The sequence below is a fragment of the Macrobrachium rosenbergii genome, chromosome 21 (assembly GCF_040412425.1).
Source record: "Macrobrachium rosenbergii isolate ZJJX-2024 chromosome 21, ASM4041242v1, whole genome shotgun sequence".
Taxonomy (NCBI): domain Eukaryota; kingdom Metazoa; phylum Arthropoda; class Malacostraca; order Decapoda; family Palaemonidae; genus Macrobrachium; species Macrobrachium rosenbergii.
The window spans coordinates 47,919,540-47,935,162 of record NC_089761.1 but is presented as its reverse complement, the minus strand read 5'-3'; the positions used below and the strand labels follow the sequence as shown (position 1 = coordinate 47,935,162).

General features: G+C 41.7%; 1 protein-coding gene and 1 long non-coding RNA gene across 3 annotated transcripts in view; one reads left to right on the top strand and one right to left on the bottom strand.

The window, feature by feature from the left end:
- Positions 1-8,541, bottom strand: part of LOC136850155 (target of EGR1 protein 1-like) — a 34,658-nt gene extending 26,117 nt beyond the window's left edge. Inside the window, exon 1 of one of the 2 annotated variants that reach the window (XM_067123774.1) lies at positions 8,379-8,541. In XM_067123774.1, the coding sequence (XP_066979875.1) occupies positions 8,379-8,399 (21 nt within the window). In that variant the 5' untranslated portion in view covers positions 8,400-8,541. Of the gene's footprint in view, positions 1-7,261; positions 7,313-8,378 lie in introns of those variants that run through there. The other variant, XM_067123773.1, reaches the window with a different exon arrangement.
- Positions 8,542-12,404: 3,863 nt separating this feature from the next.
- Positions 12,405-14,763, top strand: LOC136849606 (uncharacterized). Its single transcript, XR_010856338.1, has 3 exons — positions 12,405-12,600; positions 12,953-13,043; positions 13,902-14,763. It is a non-coding gene; the product is annotated as an uncharacterized lncRNA (long non-coding RNA).
- The last annotated feature ends 860 nt before the right edge of the window (positions 14,764-15,623 follow it).

The window sequence follows — 15,623 nt, the reverse complement described above, 5'->3', positions numbered from 1 at the left end:
CGCTGGACTCCGAGGTTTACCTACCTCCCATCACAGCCGCGCCGCCCCGCGTCGAGGCCCTCCCGCAACTCCACACCAGCGCCCGAACACACGACGGCCGGGCAACACAATCGCGGGCCGCCCTCACCCTAAAGCTGCCGCCGCCACGCAGGGGGAACCCATCGAGGTGGCTGCGCAGGGTGGAGAGTCACTCAGAATCGCGGACCTCACGGATGAAATCCTACAGGCCCGACACAGTGCTCAACGCCCTTCCGGAGGACGTACAACAAACTCATCTCGCTGGTATTCAAACACTCACCTCACATACAGCACCACAAAAAGTTCCTCCTCGAAGCTTGCTCCCCTGCCCATCGCCGAGCGGGCCGCCCGTGCTATCGACCTTGCCAATAATCCACGCCACGACCTCAATCCAAGAGACGCTTGGGGCATGGTCGAGATCTCCTGTCAACACCAGTCTTGGGTGGCACAAACAAGCGCAGGAGATAAGCTTAAAGACGGGAAATTTTCCTTCGCCAACTCCTCCCGGAAGTACGCAACCAGATCGCTCACCCCTACACCATGCCCGTCGAGGACCTCAGAGGCGGCACAACACCTGCACAGACTCCGTCAAGGCTTCACAGCGGCTAAAACCGGCCACACAGCCGGTCAGCTCCGCCCAGCCTGAAGAGGACGTGAGAGCAGCCCGCCAACGCCATCGCCAACAGACGCCCACCAACCACAGTAGACGGTGGTCCCCGGCTTCTGTCGCTATCACAAGTGGTTCGGAAAGGACGCCCAAACTGCCTGCCGCCTGCTCGTTCAACCGTTCAAAACGGGGGTGGCGGCGCCAGCAGGACAGGCCGCCATGGCAGCCGGAAGAACCCAGGGCCTCAAAAACAGTAGGTTTTTACGTCCGCGACACCGTCTCCGGCAGGATGATGCTGGTCGACACAGGAGCCTTTAAGTCGGTCTTCCCAGCATCCAGAGAGGACCGCAACCAGACACCAGACCCGGCCGCCTTCCTGACGGCCGCCAACGGAACCCCCATCCTCTCCTACGGCACCAGGCTCCTGTCGATCTCCATCCTTGGCCAGAGTTACTCCTGGGACTTCATCGTCGCGGACGAGGAACCCCACTCCTGGGGCCGATTTTCTGGCGCACTTCGGCCTGCTAGTCGGCGTGGGGCGCAAGCGCCTCGAGCACCGACTCCTGCCGGTCTCTCCGTTAACGGGACCCAGACCCACCATCAGCGCCGTCGCCCCCACCAGTACGCACACCTTCTGTCGGAGTTCCTGAGGTGTTTAAGCCCGAGCTTCGCCAAGTCCCCGGGCCCCAGCCAACACGGCATATACCACCATATAGTGACTAAAGGGCCTCGACACATGCAGTTCCGCAGGCTTCCCCTCAGCGCCTTCAGGAGGCGAAAAAAAAGCATTCAGCGGAGATGGAACGGATGGGCATCTGCAGGAAAGCCCCAGTCCATGGGCCTCCCCCTCCACATGGTGCAGAAACCGGACGGCTCCTGGAGACCCTGCGGCGACTACAGACGGCTCAACATTGCAACGGAGCCCGACCACTACCCTCTGCCCAATATGCAAGACTCACGGCCTCCTTTTCACGGGGCCAAAATATTCACTAAATTGGACCTTCTTAAATCTTATTTTCAGGTACCTGTTGCGCCAGAGGACATACCAAGACAGCCATCATCACGCCCTTCGGGTCCTATGTTCGCCTTCTCCACCTTCGGGCTGAGAACGTGGGCCACCTTCCAGCGGGCTCATGGACAGCATCCTGGGACCTAAAATTCTGCGTCTGCTACGGCCGACGACATTCTCATATTTTCCAGGTCTCTGGCAGCGAACACCAGAGGCACATCAAAGCAGTCTCCAGCGCCTCCAAGAAAACGGCCTCGTCGTCCGTTTTGACAAGTGTACCTTTGGCGTCAGAAAGCAGAGTTCCTGGGTCACGAGGTATCTCCGACAGGCGTCCGCCCTCTTACATCGAAGTGGCAGCCGTAGCTAAGTTCCCGACACCCACCTCCATCAAGGCCGTCCAGGAGTTCCTAGGGATGGTAAACTTCTACAGGCGGTTCATCCCGGGATCGCGCACACCATGGCCCCCTCTGACGGAAGTCCTAAAAGGTCAATCAAGTCCCTGTCTTGGGGACCCAGCCAGCAGCAGGCCTTTTCCCCTGACGAGGTCGCCCTCACGCAAGGCAAACCGCCTTGGCACACCAGATCCCAAGCTCCCCTCCAGCTGACGACAGACGCCAGTAACGTTGCCTGCGGTGCTGTTCTGAAGCAAATCATCAACGGCGCCCCCAGCCCATCGCCTTCTTCAGCAAGAGTTCAATCCCGCAGAGTCCCGCTTACAGCACCTTCGACAGGGAACTCTGCGCGATGTACCAGCATGAGTTCGGCACTTCAAGTTCCTCCTGGAGGGACGCCTTCACAATCTTCACAGACCACCAGCCACTGGTTCCGCTTTCACGAAGCAGGGGACGATGGTCTTCCAGACAGCAGCGCCACCTCTCAGCCATAGCCGAATTTACCTGTTCCGTCAGGTACCTCCCGGCAAGAAAAAATCCCGAGCAGACGCCCTCCAGAGTCGAGTTGAACGCAGTGCAGCTTGGTGTAGATTACCAGGACCTTGCCAGAGAACAGGTCGCTGACCCAGAAAACCCCAGCATACCGCACCGCCATCACATCCCTCAAGTGGCGGACGTGACCTCGCCCGGAGGCCCCAGCCTGCTCTGTGACATCAGCACAGGCCAGCCCTGCCTTTGGTTCCAGCCTCACGCCCGCCAGGTATTCGACATCATCCACGGCCTCTCACACCCTCCGGCAGGACCACGGCCAAACTGCTTTCAAAAGTTCGTCTGGCACGGGTGCAAAAGGACGCCACAGCCTGGGCAAAACAGTGCCTGCAGTGCCAGACCAGTAAAGTGGGTCGTCACACGAGTCGGGGTAGGCGAGTTCCCACAGCCAGGCGCCGCCGCCACATCCACATCGACGTCGTCGGGCCCTTCCCCATCAGGCGGATCCAGATACTCCTCACGGTGGTAGACCGTTCGACGAGGTGGCCCGGCCACGCCCATGCAAGAAGCCACCGCCAGCGCGTGCGCCGAGGCCCTGCTCTCCAGTTGGGTTAGCCGCCGGCGTCCCCGGACCACATCACAACCGACAGGCCCCGCTTTCCTCTCGGAGCTGTGGTCTGCCCTGGCTCAACTGCTGGGAACCACGCACCACACCACCACAGCGTACAACCCAGCGGCCAACGGCCTGGTTGAACGGTTCCACAGGTCCATAAAGTCATCCTCATGGCCCGCTGCACCGCCGAGGACTGGAAACATCAGCTGCCGTGGGTCCTCCTCGGGTTGAGGACCGCCCCAGAGCCGACGGCACCCCATCCGCAGCTGAACAAACCTGGGGAACCCTCGTGGTGCCGGGAGAGCTCGTGACGGGTGATCGCCACTCCCCATCTCTGCAGAGGCTCCGCGACGTGGCGGCAAGTTCGCCTTGCAGGCGCCATACATCGACAGAGCAACCATTCACGTGCCGCCACAGCTGTCATCCGCCACCCACGCTCGCCAGAGTCGACGCCGTCCGTCCACCACTAACTAAGCCCTACAGGGGACCTTCCGGCGTGCTGGAGCGGAACAGCAAGCGTTCCGGCTGGCACTTCCAGGCAAGAACGACTGGGTTTCCATAGACCGGCTAAAGCCCGCCTTCCTGTCGGAGAGTCCCGGCAGCGACGCAGCACCCCTTCCGCCCAAACGCACTCCAGCACGCCCACCACCCAGCGCGCGCCGCCCCAGGAAGGGACCGCCCAAACAGCAGCCTCACAGGCGGAGGCCTCAGTTATCCTCAAGGAGCCATGGCACCCCTTCAGCGCCCCACCAGGTACTAGGGATTAATCAGACGCGTCCCTCGTCTTGGGAGTATTTGTAAAGTCACCAATTGGCGCCAGGATAGTGTTTCGCGGCGCCATTAATTAAGTCTCCGCTGAGCTTGTTTTCTTTGGTGACTTCCGTTTTCTTCAAGCTCAATTAGTCACGCCTAAAACGTGCCAGGTCACGCATTTTAATCATTTTTACTTTATGGTATTTATACGAATGTCACATTGTGTATCACATGTTTCTTCATTCACAGGCATCAAGACTGTATCTATATTGTAGCTCTGTATATTTTCGTATTGTAATTTGTACTCGTTCACTGCATATTATTGTTTATTGTTTCGACCTCAGGTCACAGTCAATTCCATTGTCTCTCACGGCCCGGCGTCAGTCGGCATAATATAAGCCGCCTGGATCTGTAATAAAGCAGCAGTAACCTTTACCTACTAAGTTTCTTTGACACTCTTTACAGTCCCAGTTAGCAAAATGTCTCGAAAACGAAGGAAATTTTGGGTAAACTGTCACTGTATCATGACTTTTTCTGAATGAAAAAGCTTTTAGTGGATATAACTGGAGACTGGGTGGAATTAATATCTTAAAATCTCCCCGAAACGTCATGCCGTTTAACCATTAGAATCTTGGATCTTTCAAGATCAAGAGAATTCAACTTTTTATCTATCTGACCAAAAAAGTCATTTTCAGCGTACACATACACACACACACACACACACACACACATATATATATATATATATATATATATATATATATATATATATATATATATATATATATATATATATATATTCATGATGTTGCCTTGTAATACGTATATCCTGCTATAATTTTGACATATTTACTTTTTTTCATGTGTTATGTGTAATGATAATGGTTGTTGAAGTGTCATATTTAGTTTGGCATCAGATCTCAAAAGAACTAATGATTAAGTAATTTAATAGCGTAATTTAGAATTGTTAATACAATTTTAATAGTAACGTAGCTTAGAATAATATCTTTTTTGATAAAAGCGTAGTACATGAACATGTGTGTGTCCAGCAAAGACTTGTATCATTTCAATTGTCATCAGTTGAGATAAGAGAGAACGCTTTGTTTCGGGTTAATGATGACAGGTTTGGATAACAAATGCCGATTCGTCCCATTCGAGCTCAAGACAAGTGATTTCACGTTGTTACATGTTCGAGTCACGTACGCCACTGAGAGAAAAAATACGTGTCTTGATCAGTTACGCCATGTTTTGTAAGATTGTGTTCAAAACATTTTGCTGGGATGACGTAACTTTCTTTCTAGAAGTTTCTCCATGGTATCTCGCACCCAAAATGCTTTAATGACGTCACCTCCCTGCTTATAGAACTTCCCTTTTGTATCTCGTACCCAAAATGCTTTAATGACATCATGTAATTGTTTCACATGTTACTGGAATTCTAAAATCTGTTTCATTCTGATTTCTGAGACCAGTTGATTTGGTTCCCTCTCTCTCTCTCGTTCTTAGAAAGAGATTACTCTTAACGTAGTGTTTTGTGGTCACGTATTAGCGTTAACTTTTGAGATCTGAATTAATTAAAGTTATTTAGTTTGTAACGGCGCCTGGTAAAAAAGTGTGTTTTGTGGTAACGCAGCTGCAGCAAGTGATTTACAGAGGTTTTCACAAGTTTGTGTAAGGTAACGTGAATTTTACTTATTAATACCATGGTATGATAAGTTGGGAAATTTTGACCGAGTGAAATCATTATTGATAAATCTTATGTGTATTTTTGTGGGTTTTTCTATTTACAATCTCTTTATATTTTCACATTTTTTATGTTTGTGATGTAACATTTATTTACATAGCATTGTAAATATTTCTTGGTAATTTAACATTGCATACTTGATTTAATATTTCATTTGTTAAGATTTTCTTTTTAAATCTTGAGTAATTCTTGATAGTTTAAATTTTGCTTAATTTAAATTCCTGATAAAGTTTTTGTGAGTTAGTTTTGTTTCATGATTTAATTCAAGAATTAATTAAGTGTTGTGTTATTTTCAAGTAATGGTAAATTTTTCAGATTGTGAATTAAACTTTGAATTTAAAAATAAATTTTTGTATTTAACATTTTTAGAAAAAGCGTTTCATTTATTGATCACCAGTGAATAGGATTGATTGTGTGTGCATAAGGCAAAGTGATAAACATGTTTTGTTCTTTTAGTTTTGCTAAAGTGAATTAAGATCAGGGAAACAATTAGAGTTTTTTGATGGAGTGATGCCCTTCTACTCTAGAATATTTCTAGTTTAATTTTTGATATCTCACACATATTCTGATAGACTTAGTTTGATTTTTCAAGTAATAAATAAGTTTTTTCTTAAGGGATCACTGTTACCTTTAGAGTACTCAGTCGTAATAATTAATGTTATGAGAGTTCAGGTATCTGGCTGAAGTGAGGTATATTTTTGAATCTTGAGATTAGTTGTGTAATAACCAGGTACTTGATACGCATCGTGACAATATATATAATGTGTGTGTGTGTATTCTCGTGTGCATTGTGCACATGCATACATCACTGATATACTAATTATTACAAATAACTATGGCACCTTCGAGAAATCCCAGATAGGAACATACAGGCGACTAACCGCCTTCGCAAAATCAACAATTAAACCCACATACAAGATGAGAAACAATTAAAGGTAAAACTTATTTAAATAAGTAAGCAATGTCTAAGTAAATAACCAGGTGGCAAAAATTCATATAGGCACAGTAGGTACACGTCTGCATGGTCTGAATTCAGATAAAAACAATAGTAACTATAATGAAAATAACAAATGCGCCATTACCAACGCCAAACACGGTCTGATGAATACATACTTAAAGGGCCCCTCTTGTTACATACTTAAATTTGCACTGTATTATCACTCTTATATGTAGGATCTCTCTCTCTCTCTCTCTCTCTCTCTCTCTCTCTCTCTCTCTCTCCAAGCTCTAGGAGGACTTTATAACAAACACGAACAAAACCTAAAAGTCCCCCCTTTCCTTCCTACCTATCTAAAAAATAATGGCACTGTAATATCACTCATATGTAGGATTTCTCTCTCTCTCTCTCTCTCTCTCTCTCTCTCTCTCTCTCTCTCTCTCTCTCTCTCTCTCTCTCTCTAGGAAAACTTCACAGCAAACACGAACAAATGCTAAAAGTCCCCCTTTTCCTTACTACCTATCTAAAAAAAACTTGCACAGTAATATCACTCTTACATGTAGGATCTCTCTCTCTCTCTCTCTCTCTCTCTCTCTCTCTCTCTCTCTCTCTCTCTCTCTCTCTCTCTCTCTCTCTCCACAGCTCTAGGAAGACTTCATAACAAACACGAACAAATGCTAAAAGTCCCCTTTTCCTTCCTACCTGTCTAAAAAAAACTTGCACAGTAATATCACTCATACGAAGGATCCCTCTCTCCCTCCCCACAGCTCTAGGAAAACTTCCCAAGAGCACACGTGAACGAGGAATAGCTTCGCACTTTTCTCTGCTCTGCAAAACCCATAGTAGAGTATTCGGACTAGAGGCAGTTTCACCCTTTCGCGCTCTCTCCCCAACTCTAGGAAAACTTGATAATGGGTCTGAGGTTAAATATCGGGTACCCTCCTCTTCCGCTCTTTTTCTGCCCTTATGTAACAGAGTTCATCGCTGTCTCCTGTGAGCACCACTAGCCGGTTCGCGTGTTGTCGTTTCCTAAAGTCTCTGAAGAAATGCCAATTGTTCATCGTTACTTTGTTATATATTAATAGAATATGCATCTTGAATTTTAACTTATACATATATCTATATATATAAATAAAATATATATATATATATATATATATATATATATATATATATATATATATATATATATATATATATATATATATAAGGTATGCGTTTATACGAATTCCTGCATTTCCTTATTCTGTTGTCAAATTCGATGTATATGTAGAATACTGACTTACCTCACTAACTCTTGGTATTAGTGGTATGGCCATGATTCACCTAAAGTATCTTCCAGTTAATTGCACATGAATCACACGCAATATTTACAAGGGAAGTATCTCGTTGTGAATATAACATACTCACAACGAGATACTTCCCTCATTTTCCTTGAGAAAACACGGCTAATATTTCTAGTTAAGCCCAATAAACATAAAACAGACCCATGGAGTTATGACAGACCTGTCTGCTTGAAATGGTCCTAGAGATCTTCGAAAAGTTACATCTCAGAGGCAGCAATAATTTCTTGAAGACCACAGCAACATCCTCTCTGAAAAGCAATCAGGCTTCTGCCAGAGTAGGAGCCCACCGCAGGAAATCACACTGTTTCTGATTTTACCATGAAAAGCCACGTAACAACACACACAGCTGTACTTATTGCCACAAGAAGACATTTGATTACTTGAAATACATCACCTTCTGATAAACAGTGTAGGCGTCACCTCTTTAATTTACAATTTACATATATGAAGACAAATTGATTTTTCTAACTCACTAGAACTGGAGACTTTTTCATGACAACTATTCTGCCTCAATTATGTTAATGACCATCCCCCTCCAATATTCACAGATATATTAACGAAGCAATTTGCAGATGATATGGCGCGTATTTAGTCTTCAGATGGCGGTGAAGTCAAGAGAACCAAGCAAGCTAAAATAGTACTTGAACTGGAACTGACCAAATAGGAAGGGGGTGGAAGATAAAATGTAATGCTCAGAACAGCCAGTTAACAATTCTAAGCGTAAAAATGTCCACTCAAGAAACATGGGTCTATAAAAAAAGTGACATTATCTCAATGGGTAATTACACAAAAGTCATAGTAAAAGTTAAAAAAAAAAAAATTAATGGAGCATACCAAGAGCATGATTAGAAAAAGTCAGACGCAGTTTAGCACAATTATGCAGGTTCAAAAGTGTGCTACAAAAATTAAAACACGCTGTTCAAAACTCTGTTACGACTCGTAACTGAATATACTTACCATATGCTGAAGAGTGTCAGTGTAACGAGTAAGAAAAGACTGCAAGTAGTTGAAGAACAGGGCCTCAGATACGATAAGAATGGTAAAAATGAATGGCAGAACGAATTAAACAGAATGGCAGAACGAATTAAACAGTCTACAAACGTTAGACTGAACAGTTTAACCATCAAAAAACCAAAGGCGATAAAATAAATCTATCACAAATAAAAAAAACGAAACACTAATATATAAATACAAAGTTCAAACGTCACACTATAAAATAGAAGACAACCTGTACTGTAGTACAAAGATTAGGAAAACACACAGTAAAACCTAATGATCACTAAACATTCTAAAGCATATTCCCAGTAGAGATAACTGAACGCTACTTGACCCCACTGGCTCGAGAGCTGTTGAATGCCATTTTAATGTCACTTACAAGCATAGAGCAATTAACACAAGAAATGGCAGATTTCCAGCCACGACTGCAAGGTTGGTGATGTTTATCTCAAAAAAGGCATAAAAAAATAAAAAAGAAAAGCGTCTTGACCTCTTCTGTAATAAAGTCTTCTTCTCTTTAGCTTAGTCCCTTTTCCAACAGCTCATATCATAATCTATTTTGGCAGATTTTTACGGATGGATGCCTTTCCTAGCCTCAACGTTATTTATTTATCAGGGCCTTGGAAATCTCAAGTAATCTTTGACGTAAATAAAAGAAATATTACATGAAATAACACCGCACATAAATTACTTATATCATCCACGGTGGTCAAGGGCACTTAGTTGTAAGTCTTATAATCATCAACTCTTTCTCTACCATCATCATCATCATACTTCTCCCTTTTAGGTACTCTGTCTTTACCAATCATCGTTTCAGCCTTTTCCTTTTATCTATCTCTTTCTCCCATCGCATTATCCTCTATCCCATTTAGTGGCTACCATCCAGTTCTTGACCTACATCACACACAGCAGCAATTAATTTATATATATATATATATATATATATATATATATATATATATATATATATATATATATATATAGTGTGTGTGTGTGTGTTACGGTTAGATTGTGAAACCAGGAATTTCACAAAATCCCAGAAATGTTCAGGGAATTCTTGAAATCACCAATTCACTTAAGAACATTTGATCCCCAAGGGACTAGTACTAAACATGGCAAAACAGTGATTCATCTACACTGTTTTGCTGTGTTTAGTACTAGCCCTCAGGGGTCAAATGTCCTATGTGCATTTGATCCCCAAGGGGCTAGTACTAAACATGGCAAAACACATTTGATCCCTGAGGGGCTAGTACTAAACACGGAAAAACACATTTGGTCCCCGAATGGCTAGTACTAAACATGGCAAAACAGTGATTCATCTACACTGTTTCGCCATGTTTAGTAATAGCCCCTCGGCGATCAAATGTCCCAATGTGCATTTGATCCCCAAAGGCCTAGTGCTAAACACGGCAAAACACATTTGATCTCCGAGGGGCTAGTACTAAACACAGCAAAACACATTTGATCCCGAGGAGCTAGTACTAAACACAGCAAAGCACATTATCCCCGAGAGGCTAGTAATCCATCTATAATGTTTCGCAGTGTTTAGTACTAGCCACTCGGGGATCAAATGTCACTAAGTGAATTGGTCAGAAATCCCTGGTTTCGCAGCCTTCCTGTAACATATGTATAGCTTGAAAATCGCAAATATGATTTAAGTCTCAGCTAAAACCATAGGAAATGTTTAAACAGAAACGGCATTGCCAAAATTTCTAAGTAGCGTACACTGTTGCGTTCTAAAGATGTATAAAACACACAGTTGTACTTGATACTCTGTTGTTTCTTTTTAGCCGATATATGTTTGTTTGTGTGTATATATATACATACATATATATACACATATATATACATGTATATATTTGTAAGCTACAAACGTCCTTTAATATCCAATTTGCTCTACCTCGGAAATAATATATTTTCATATATGTTACCGAAGTGGAATTTTTAGTTGATAATAAGTTCGTCGTCCCGTGGGCTCGAACCAGCGAAGGACAGGAACGGACTACAGTGGACGCATTAACCCATCCGGATGGGATAATGCGTCCACTGTAGTCCTGAGTTCTTGTCCTTCGCTGGTTCAGCCCACGGAACTTATTTAACTTATTATCAACTAAAAATTCCTTCGGTAACATATATGAAAATATATTATTTCGAGGTAGAGCTAATTAATATTAAAGGACGTTTGTAGCTTTTTTACTGAGTGTATATGAATCACGGTGATGTGATAAAAGACATATATATATGTATATATATATATATATATATATATATATATATATATATATATATATATATATACAGTATATGTGAAATTTTTATCACACTGTGATTTATATACATTCATGAAGGAACAAATGTTGTTTAATGTCAAATTCACGCTACTTGGAATATCCCTTCGGTGATAATTCCCCATTGAGGATATTTCAAGTAGAGTGAATTTGATATTAAGCAACATTTGTAGCTTCATTTATATATATATATATATATATATATATATATATATATATATATATATTTATATATATATATATATATATATATATATATATATATATGTATGTATGCATGTATATGTATATGTTTATGTGTATGTATATATATTATATGCATATATATACACACATACATATATACGTTTATATACATACATATATATATATATATATATATATATATATATATATATATATATATATATATATATATATATACATACAAAATCCTCATACACCTCTTTTCTGTTTGGAAGGAGTTTGCCAAGGGGGAACAAGTCTCTAGGGGTGAGGGTGCTAGCCTCATACCATTTTTCTTGGCCCACCAGATGTTGGTACCCTTTTACAAGTGGGTGGACTGATGGGCGGTAGGTCGGGAGCAATACCCATACCTAAGGATGTACCACACAAGCAAGATGGCTACTTTGCTGAATGCGCTTTAGAGTCCCGACATTTCATTCCTCTTGTGGATTGCAATGAATTAATTGGAAAGTGTGTCTAAAAACATTGGGAATTCGAGATGAGGTCATTCTGATTGTTAAAATATGCAGTTCTGTTGAATGTCATATATATATATATATATATATATATATATATATATATATATATATATATATATATATATATATATATATATATATATATATATATATATATATATATACATACTAGTGTGTGTTCGTGGCATACGACCACGCGCAACGATTCCTGACTTCTCGATTCCGGAATACCTAACATCGCGTTACCAGATAAGAATGGAGTTATTTCCAGTTTAGTAAAATATATCTGAGATTCGAGCGACACGCGGAACGCATAGAGATGAGCAAACATAAATCCTTGTCTTTATTGGCAACATGACAATAGAGAACTGAACCGCGGAGGGAAAGAGTTTCGTCATTTCATTTATAGATGCAAATCTCCCGGATAAAAAATGCCGGATACCTCTTCAGCAGTATAGCCTACGTATAGCAGTGCAAAACCAGACACCGTATTTTCCTATTGTTTGCATTCCTCTCCGAAACCATTACAGCAGAAAATCAACCCTTACATACCAAACCGGATTCTCTCTCCCTCTCTCTCTTTCTCACGAGCAGAGAGGGACTCTCGGCCACTGATTTGGTATATAAAGCGTAGCAGAGGCTTCCCACGTCAGACAAACAAAGAGAAGCAGTCAGATAGGTAGTCGACTTGAATATAATAAACAGAGGTGAGTTAATTTCCTAACTTATAAGTCTTCGACAACTGATGTAATGCATTCCTAACCCTTTCTGTTACTCCATCGCTTAAACTCAGTTTATGAGATTAATTTTATATAGTTTAAGTAACAAACACTGTTTATGGAATTAACTATACAGCACATAACGCCACATCCTCAAGACCACAGCTGTAAAGGCTAAAACTCAATATCATACTATTTGATATATAAATTTTAACAGTTTTCAAAAGTCATAGCCTATTGCATGCAAGGTCTTCACTGGATAAATCTTCCGTAACAAGGCCTTAGACATTCTGAACTTCTATTCTTACATTTTAAACCGAGATTTATTCGTTCCTTCCAGATTAAAATATAACACAATGAAGCTGCTTCTCTTCGTCGCCATTGCATTGGCTGCCATCTGCTACGAGGCTGGCGCTGTTCCAGAGCTTTCGGTAAGCTCAGTTTAATTAGGCTAAGGAGATCACTGATGGCTTTGTTATAGAGTTCCATATCACCTTTAAGCTAGTACTTCATTTTTGCCAACATCATTTTGTTAGTTTCATGTACCTTTCCACATATCCCGATGTTTTCATGAGAAATTCATGTTTCTAGGGTTGCAAATCCCTTTAGAGGTGCTTCTTTGTGGTGGGCGTTCCAACTTAATCTTTAGTATTTCTTGGTAAAACAAATTATAATATTCGTAAACAAGAAAAAACTTTCATGAACTTTGTTTCAATAGGTTCTTCGATTGCCTCCTTTAGTGGATACACCTGAAGTGTGTGCTACTTGATTTGCAGAGTACAAATTTTCACACTGTAAAGAAAGAGCTTTGGAAGGGGCACGCTTTAAATTGCCTAGTCATAGTCATCTGTAACTATAAAACTGTTAAATATGCCTTATTAACACCATTAAGGATGACGTTTGTTATTTTATCATCTGGGCTTCTTTTTCAATATGAATATCCTCGTTTGCAAAGGCTTTCTTTTGCCAGTAAATGTCAAATACAGGATTCTCCAATGTCAATATGCCTCATTCTGAATAATATCAACAACACTCAGTAATCCCATCGCTCAAAAATTTTGATGTGTCTGAAATCAGGTTCAGTTCATATTTGACTCAGTATTATGCTTCTAAGTCTGCCATTTAAAGGAGATTCCACTTAAAAGGGATTATGTTAATGCGTTGGATAACAATGTCCAGCTCTTAAAATCACAATTTCTTGAGTAGTTGAAAGTGGAGCGTCACTACAGCGGGTCAGAATACTACATCCTTAGCTCTCGTTTTTCTCTGACCGTTTTCCCTCCCCACAGGAAACACAACTGTCATCAGAGAGCGTCGTTTCACGGGACAAAAGACAAACTTCAAACAGACATGGGTGCTGCACTTGTTTCGGTCGTCCAGCTCCTCCGTGCTGTCCTTGCGACCTTCCAGTCCCATTTCCCCCTAGGCCTACTCCAAGACCTCCCTTCCCATTTCCTCCAAATGGACCTGGTTCCTGTCCGCCTTTCTGCCGTCGAGGACTTTCCTGTATCTGCTGAGTGTGAGAGAAATGGAATTTCGTCGTCTGGTGCCGCATGAGTGATAGAAAGGACAGCAGGACAAGGACAATTCATAACTTAAGTTTATTTTGGTTCGCGGTCCTCGACCCAAGCACCTGGCCCATACATTATCAAGAGGGCTTAGGATGTATCCATGACGACCACCCATTCAGAAACTGAGCAAAACCAACAATGCTCAACCTCGCTGATCTGTTCAATGAAAGCAAAAGTTGTTATTAAGATAATTAGCATCTTTTATCCTATTGTTGTTCTTGTTCATTTTTGTTGTGGATCTGAGTAGAGCAGGTCCTCGGAAGCTCACAGCTGTACAGTATATTTAGCTTTCATTCTTCTTCTGTTACATGTAAACCATTGTCTTTTTTATTTCTTCATTAGTATGGAATTATCATTATCATTATTTTATATATTGTCTAAGTATCCAACTAAACCAAAGTTCAGGATAAGATATTTACTTTGACGGTCGATGTAGACTTAATAATGTCCCTTCTGTCGTATTTTCATGGGACGGTACTAAACAAGAGCTGCTACCTAAAGGTATCAAGATGTACTTGATCATGCAAATAAAATGAGGAAACATCTGCCTTTATACGCTTAATAAACAGAACAAAATGTTTTTCATGATTTTGAAAATTATCCTTTAACAATTACTGTACATTAAGGAAAGGACAGGACGGCCTCAACAGCACAGAAAAATCATTTCAACAACCAACATGTTAACAAATCTCCCTCAGAGGAGGGCTGAAGTATTCCAAAACAAATTTTGTTTGATATATATATATATATATATATATATATATATATATATATATATATATATATATAACACACACACACACACACATATATATATATATATATATATATATATATATATATATATATATATATATATATATATACACATACATACATGATTTTTCAGCAGGCGTTCAGTATCAGTACTGCAGGTGTGGGGGTTAATTCTGCTTGAAGGTACATAATGATTCAGATTTCCATCCGGGATTTACAGAGTGACTTGCTATCGAAACTGTTGCGTTTCTGATAAGTCTATAAAGAGTTTCTGTTGGCCAGAATTTGATACCGATGAGAAATACTTTTCTGAATTTAGTAAAACAGTAAACAAAGAAATACTTGTCTAGGACCACTGTTACAGGTGTTTTGAGTCAGTAGACCTGTCGTACTGATACCGAATGTATGCTGAAAATTCATTAGATGATCTTTTTCACGTTTCAACAGGAAAAAATCTGAAGGCGAATCAGGTTCACCAGAGATTCAAAAGCTGGAAGCACCATTGTGGTTAGAAAGAGCAGATTTGGATTTCCTGAAGCATAACAAATTACAATTGCTCCAGTTTGAGGAGCAATCAATTAAACTATAAAAGGTGACACAGGACTTGGAAAAGGACTTATAACAGCCAACAGCATCTACTCACTGGAAGCTTGGCACCATATGAAGATGGCGGTATATCTATTC